Here is a 7,347-nt window from a genome sequence, read left to right as displayed (position 1 = left end):
ATTTCGCTTTCTGGGTCAAAACTACTTGAATTTCCTCACTCACGTTGTTACGACTGAATCGAGTTTTCAATTCTCTATCCAACGATGCCAAAACGCATGGTTCTTGAAAAACTTCGAAAAAAGCAGCGTCATGTTCAAGTGGGTTTTGCAACTCAAAAAAAAACAAACTTCTTGAATTCAAGCATTTTTTGAGAAAACTACCAAAAAATTCCAAAATAAGTTTGTAAAAAATGAATCCGCCTAAACAATATAGAACTTATCTAATAAAGAGGTGCTACAGGGAATTGGGAAAGAGAGAGAGAGATTACACTCACAGTTAAAAAGAGGAAACTGGAATACCACGGACACATAATGAGACATCAAAAATATCGCCTAATAGCTCAATAATAGCTCAAGGAAGGATCAACAGTAAAAGAGGACCAGGAAGGAGAAGACACTCTACGCCAGTGGTTTGGACTTACATATATACAGCTATTTAGAAATGCCGTCAATAAAATTAAAATTGCCATGTTGATAGCCAACGTCCGCGACGGATAAGGCACGCTAAGAAGAAGAAAAAGGATCAGTTAGTGATAGAATAGTTGATAGTGATAGTTTATTAGAGGACCTCGGACGCCAATATCTAATATATGAATACCATATTTCTATGATTACGCTTTAACAACAATAAAAACAATAAATCGAAATGACTCTGACGAATATTAATAGGTTCATTATCGGGACTGTATGTGAGGACAATATTTTGTAGATGGCGATTCATTTTGGTAGTGGCAGGTAGGAAAAATCGTGAATGCTGTGACACACTTGGCTTTATTCCTAGTAATAAAGCTCTCGAAACCGTTTCAAATCGAACAACTATTTCTGTGGGGCGAGTAGTGTATTGAACTAGGGGAGATAATGTTATTTTTGCTTACCAATTTAAATATTGAATGAGATCTACTGGATCGCTCATTCATATCTGTAGATCCCACTTTCCTGCTTTTCATTCCCCTTTTCATTAATGTAAATAGCTCTTCCGGGGTTCTAATAATTTCTTCTTTGACAATAACATGAACGCCTTGATTAACGTCTTCTCTGATTTTTAAGTCGGTTACATTTGAATGTAGCAGATCATTAATCTTTTCATTGTATATTTCCAGATAAGAACACCTAAAAATAATGATATTCATCTCAGTACCACTAAAGGATGTTAACAGTTCTACCGTAAAATGAAATTATCAGTTGATTTTTCCTCCATGTGCCCGAAAACATCATCAACAGCTAGACCTATAATGCCTGGCGTGCCTTTATCACCCAGCATTGTATGGGTTTTTCCCGAAGAAGTCTGTCCATAAGCAAATATAGTAGAATTTATTCCTTGTAAACATGATATAACAAGGGGCTTAACAATATCGCGATAAACATCTTGATTTGTTTTGTTCTCCTCAAATATATGATCTATATAACATGAAAATAAATATGAGCATGCAGCAGTATTGAAGAATAAGACAAGCACTTCTTTCAACTTCTTACCAAAGGTATATGACTCTCCAATTAATGTTTCATCCAGGATTTGCACTATAGAGTTCGCCTTCACTTGCCATAAAGGTTTGATATTTGCCGTTTTCTCCCATGATATATATGGTCGTATTCTCACAGCAGTCTGAATATTTGTGGAACCATTCATTTCTCTGCTTTAAACAAATATTTAAAACGAGCCTACAATCAACAAACAAACGAAATTTTATGCCCGCAACAAATTTTATAAACTTAAGTTGCTATTGTAAAGACTACAAATACAGTTTGATCAAATGACCAAACTGTCTTTTCTTTACTTAACTTTCGTTTTATACTGGCTATCTGTATTAATAGTTATTGGTTCTCTTCGGGGCCCTAGTTAATAGTTAATAATGACGAATGATTTGCATTATTCACAATTTGACAACATTTGTAAATTGCAGTTAAGGGCTGATCCTTAAGGTTATACGCTTTAGATATCATAATAACCTAGCGCTATTACAAAAACGACAGAATAAAATACTGAAAATAATTAATATGAATACGCTTATGAAGGAAAATCCATTAACACTAAGACAATTTTTTTATGTAATGTAATGTCTTACCTCTGCAGATTTACAGAACTTGGGTAATTTTCTGGTGATAAATAAATAAATATGTCATTATTTATGTCCCTATGTTTATAAGACGTGGATGGTGGTTTACCTCGCTTTAACGTCTCTTTTGAACAAAGCCTACAGATGGATAGATTTTGTCCGCATAAATGGATCTTTCGCAATAAGATCTTCGAACGAAAAAAATTGGTTGTGTGGCTGTGTTATTTACATTGTATAAAGCCTTAAAGTTGAAGCAGATTCCCAGAAATCCCTGTAAAACATCATTGAAAAAAATACGTGTTCCAAGCAAAACCAAAAATATCCATAATTATGTCTGATTTTCCCAAAATCTCACCAGTCCATTGCAAGCAATAGAGTGTAAAAAGTTTTCAGCATTGCATAGCATATTTGCATCGGCCCAATATTAGTTAATTGCTATTATTTTTGCTCGGAAACTTGGAAAACGTTGAAGTTTGAAGAATAGATCAACGTGCTTCAAATCTGTTTTCAAAACTGGATAAGTTAGCGACAAACAAGGAATTTTTATTGAGAAAGCAGTTTTAAAAAAGAGTTTTTGCGAGGGCCAACGACTTTTTTTCGTTTTGAGCGCAATCCTACAGAGCAATACCTGTTCAAGAGAGATTGGAATTGGGAAAAAAATTATAAGATCCCTCTAAACGAAATTCCTCTCATTCATCCAATTAGTGTTGCTAAGAAAAAAGACCTAAATGCACTATTAGTTATCCTATATGGCCAAAACTGGAAAGAATATGAAAGCTTTTTATAGTACACAAAAATGGTAATTGGCGAAAATGTTCTCACTGTTCCAGAGGAAGAACCAGAGGGTGAGAACGATGAATATTGCTGCTTGGAAGATGACGAGGCCTTCCACATCTTATACAGAACTAATTGTGTCTAGTTTTTGTTGTAAACTTGTTTAACTTTCTGTTGTTGTAAGTACTTAGTTTAGGAAATATATATGTACCAAACATAATTAAACATAACTTTAGTGAACTTACGTGATTTGAGTGAGTGTCTTGAGCAAAACCCCACAAGTTTGAATAGATTGAAAACCCGATATGTCCAAACTTTTAAGGCGATTTATATTAATTCCATAACTATACGATTTAATATCGTGAGCCAGATTTACATTTCAGGCAAATTGGAATTTGTACCATCAAATAGTTTTTATGATGCATTTGTGAATTTTTTCATTTGGCAAACTTGTGAGATTTTGCTTGGCACCTCCTCATTTGTCCATTGATATAGTAAAGTATCCTGATTAGAAACTAATTGGCATTCAATATTGATATTCAGCTAACAGCAACGAAGTTATTTAAATATACTTACACAATATAAAAACATACAAACAGATATAAACTGGATACAAGAACCACAACACTAACAAACAATCAAAACTGCTTCCAATCAAGTTTCTGTTGTCAAATGTCAAAATTTGAAATTTTTAACTGAAATTGGTCCACGAGTATTGTTGCCAAACGTGGCATAGTTTAAGATTGCCTGCTTTGTGATACGTCATTAATTAATATAGGGATGGATTTCCGTAATGGCGAGATCGCAAATATATTGATTTTATTAATCCAAATAATAATTTGAATTATTTAATAGGACATAAAATGGGTGCTCATTGTCTGTTCTGCTGTAACTGAAGGGCTCAGCTAATCTCAAACGCCTGCTCCTACACATCTTAACGTATAACTGATTGCCTGCTACACATGGATAAATTGTGGAAGGCCGCTCGCTAGATGCAAGTTCGTGCAACACGAAGTGAGTCTTTAAATACAACGTTGCCACTTGCCACTTACATTGTAATCCCGCCTGTTAACTGAAAGGATCTAGGTTGATTTGTAACTTTTTGGGTGATAGCAGACAAGATTCCTATAAAATAAATATAATAATGATGACAAATATGGTAAGGCGAAGAATAATAATTTGTGAATATCATAACTTCCCAATAAATCCGGATGACGGGTACTTTTTTATTTGAATTTTTCTAAAAGTTCAAACTTTTGTATTCTTAAAACCTGCTTATAATAAGCAATTTCTAATTGTGTAAGCTATTTTTCATGCGTTCATTAACATGGTTATAGCCATCGAAAATGGCTATTTTCAGTTCCTACACTCCTGTTATCGAATAAATGTTTAATAGCAATATAGAAAGCACACTGACTCGAATAAGAAATTTAATATCAAAAAGGGAATATTAAACCAAATTAGTTATGCGCAAAGCTTTACTACTTTATCGCCAATTTGGCAAGATAGCTTGTCATGTCAACTGAATGACGGCTGTGTCAAAGGTTTGTCGCGATTTCTCCATTCTTGTCTTATTCACATCCACTCACATCACTACTTGTCTTTATTTATGCATCCACTGTCTCCACTTTGTTTACCTCTGATGCTTTTTGCATAAATACTGCATTAATTGCATATATATATATAAGCCTTGTTCTATGATTAATCGTTTACTTGGTGATTCCTAGCTGAATATGGCTTCATCGTTAGAAAATTTGGAGACTCAATTAGAAATGTTTATTGAAAATGTTCGTCAGATGGATATAATAGTTAGCGATTTTCAACCACAAAGCCAGAACGTGCTTAACCAAAAATTGTAAGAACATATATATTAAGCAGTTATGAACACAAGAACACAATATTACTGACTCGTTGAAATCATCTTTTGTTCCTAAATTTCAGGCAGGCAATGGTACATGGATTACAGGAGATTGATAAACTGAAAACCCAAGTTCAAGATGTACATGTTCCACTAGAAGTATTTGAGTAAGTAAAATATAGTTACTGATTGATAAGTTAATGTATTTTTTTGCAAATTCTGTAGTTATATTGACCAGGGTCGCAATCCCCAACTATATACTAAGGATTGCATTGAAAAAGCTTTGGCCAAAAATGAACAAGTTAAAGGAAAAATCGATGCTTACCGCAAATTTAAAGCAAACATGTTAGTGGAATTGGGGAAAACCTTTCCTAACGAGTTGAGTAAATATAGAGCCTTACGGGGAGATGAAGGGAGACGTGGAGATTAATGTGATTTTAGGATAATGCCCTAATTATCATAGGTTAATTTACAATTTAAGTTTAACTTTAATTTAAGTCTTAACTTCGAGAAATATTGTGCTGTTTATTGCGATAGGATGGTTTATAAAGCAGAAATTCAAGATCTCATCAATTTAAAAAACGGCATTACCAAATTAACTGTTATTTATCAACAGATATAAATGTAATTCATTGTAACTTTCGAGAAAACTATGTAGGACTACCTACAGAAATTAATTAGTATACATATGAAATGCAAGTGCTTGTGTCGTTTGAGTCCCTCCAGGTTTTTTTTACCTTAAAGAACACTTCACAAAAAATCCCTAGATGATCCATAAATTAAGCCAAAAAACTCTTATAAAGTTGTGCGATCCGTTTTTCCAAAACCACCTATTTATACACGAAAATGAGATTGTTCGGTGCTATTTGCTGCTACCTCGTGTTTTAGATATCAACAATTCATAACTCCACATGCAAAATTGTCGCTAAGATGCAAATATTTGTGTTTTTCGTAAAAGTTTGAGCATCTTTTCTAACGACCGCGAGTGATTGAGGTTGTCCAGCGCGTCGATAGTCAGATGCGTATACTTTTGTAAAACTATATGGTCAGATGGCGGATTATCTGTTTCTTTCGAACAGCGATGACAACTTTTTAATAGCAAATTTTCGTATATCGCTGCTGAAAAATCCGTAGGCAAATTGCGCAGGCGCACTGTACTGTGAAGAGGCAATTAATGCCATTACAATTAAGATAATGGTACAAGACCAGCTATCAAAACAATAATATTAGGTAATCAGATTATTTATTCACATGTTATTTACTCAAATACTACTACTTTAATTAATCTCTCATAAGTATTATTATTATTATTATAATTATCATAAGCAGAGTATCAAGAGCACGGTTTTAGTGGGTCATCAACAAAAATACATAAATTGAAAGATTAATGTCTAGACCCCACTCAAAACTACTATGCAACTACGGTTGGGATGACTTGAGGGATTAATAAACTAGTGCTTCAGAAAAATGAATTGACAGAAAACAATAATTATTTTAATGTTCATACACAGTACAGGTTCCAAGTATCTTTGCCAAGCCACAGAGCTAGTTTATTTATGTACATAATTTATGTGTAATTCAAATAAAAGATGAAGTAAGCGAACGTTTCAGAATACATCGCTTTACCTTACATGGCACATAATTTGATTTTGTCATTTACATTAAAATTGAATGAGGACAATAATTGGATTCGTGTTCCTTATATTGTCTTCTACTTAACACCATAAAAAATACAAACTCTACGTTACTAGGGTTTGGTCTCTGATACAGAGAAACGTATCGCAGTAGGGCACTCAATTATCTCTGAAACATAAAGAAACATCGTCATCGTCATATGAAAAGTCCAGAAAGGTAATTTTTCCAGGGACAAAGAAAAATACTTTAAAACTAAAAATACGTTTGCCTCTATGATTTATTCTGCTTAAATATCGTATTTAAGCTGTCACTAAAAATGTTACAAGGAAACCTGAAAAAAATGGGGTATTAGATAAACCCATGCACATAAGCAAATTTCACTCGATATGCCACTCATTCTGGATTTACGCAATTTTAGTTTTTTAAAATACTACAGTAAAGTCCGCTTATAGTAACTTTCGGTTAAAACGAACTTCTTCCTTTAATTGAAACGTCGTCCATAAAGACCAACGTATTTTTTTACTGGTTATAACGAACTTCCACGCTCAGCAACACGAATCGTGCCGAGTTTTTATATTAGTGAGAGCGAGAGACAGGCAGTGACTTGTTGTTTTTTGCCGCGTTATGTATGTAAATCGTTTTAGAATGGAAAAACAAAAACGCTAAACGCTTCACTAAATGAAAAGTACGAGATTATTAACAAAATAAAAAGTGGAGTAAAGCAGAGTGACATTTGTAAGGAATTAGCACTTGGAAAGTCTACTGTAGCAACAATATGGAAAAACAGAGAAAACATTTTATCAGCGTATGACAAAACAAATGTTAGATGTAGGAAGTTAAAATTGTCTGCACATGAAAAGGTTGACAAGGGACTTATTAAGTGGTTTACCCAAAAAAGACAAGAAAACGTTCCCATAAGTGGCAGTGTTTTGCAAGAAAATGCTAGTGAAATGGGGAGTAAAATCAAAAACAAAGAGTTTGCTTGTT

At 33.6% G+C, this 7,347-nt stretch overlaps 4 protein-coding genes across 7 annotated transcripts in view; 2 read left to right on the top strand and 2 right to left on the bottom strand.

The window, feature by feature from the left end:
• The window catches only part of LOC109536152 (anaphase-promoting complex subunit 2), a 23,640-nt gene extending 20,533 nt beyond the window's left edge, over positions 1-3,107 (top strand). The window contains exon 7 of one of the 3 annotated variants that reach the window (XM_048669491.1): positions 2,924-3,107. In XM_048669491.1, the coding sequence (XP_048525448.1) occupies positions 2,924-3,012 (89 nt within the window). In that variant the 3' untranslated portion in view covers positions 3,013-3,107. Of the gene's footprint in view, positions 1-1,139; positions 1,219-2,923 lie in introns of those variants that run through there. The other 2 variants (XM_048669487.1, XM_048669486.1) reach the window with 2 other exon arrangements.
• The window catches only part of LOC109536095 (kinesin-like protein KIN-7N), a 9,319-nt gene extending 5,794 nt beyond the window's left edge, over positions 1-3,525 (bottom strand). The window contains exons 1-4 of one of the 2 annotated variants that reach the window (XM_048669483.1): positions 3,444-3,525; positions 1,513-1,698; positions 1,203-1,437; positions 915-1,149 (exon numbers count right to left, since the gene is read on the bottom strand). In XM_048669483.1, the coding sequence (XP_048525440.1) occupies positions 915-1,149; positions 1,203-1,437; positions 1,513-1,666 (624 nt within the window). In that variant the 5' untranslated portion in view covers positions 1,667-1,698; positions 3,444-3,525. Of the gene's footprint in view, positions 1-914; positions 1,150-1,202; positions 1,438-1,512; positions 1,699-3,112; positions 3,263-3,443 lie in introns of those variants that run through there. The other variant, XM_048669484.1, reaches the window with a different exon arrangement.
• Positions 3,526-4,369: 844 nt separating this feature from the next.
• On the top strand, positions 4,370-5,424 carry LOC109536149 (mediator of RNA polymerase II transcription subunit 10). Its single transcript, XM_019902241.2, has 3 exons — positions 4,370-4,722; positions 4,809-4,892; positions 4,951-5,424. Exons 1-3 carry the CDS (start codon positions 4,601-4,603, stop codon positions 5,153-5,155), a joined length of 411 nt encoding a protein of 136 aa, XP_019757800.1. The 5' UTR covers positions 4,370-4,600; the 3' UTR covers positions 5,156-5,424.
• A 773-nt stretch (positions 5,425-6,197) lies between these two features.
• The window catches only part of LOC109536148 (palmitoyltransferase ZDHHC8), a gene marked incomplete in the record, with an annotated part of 21,859 nt that continues 20,709 nt past the window's right edge, over positions 6,198-7,347 (bottom strand). The window contains 1 exon segment of the mRNA XM_048668931.1: positions 6,198-6,528.

The sequence above is a fragment of the Dendroctonus ponderosae genome, unplaced genomic scaffold (assembly GCF_020466585.1).
Source record: "Dendroctonus ponderosae isolate FM_Combo_2020 unplaced genomic scaffold, Dpon_F_20191213v2 Dpon_F_20191213_8, whole genome shotgun sequence".
NCBI classification, from domain to species: Eukaryota; Metazoa; Arthropoda; class Insecta; order Coleoptera; family Curculionidae; genus Dendroctonus; species Dendroctonus ponderosae.
Note: the sequence above shows the minus strand (reverse complement) of the source record. Positions and strands in the feature narration are given on the sequence as shown.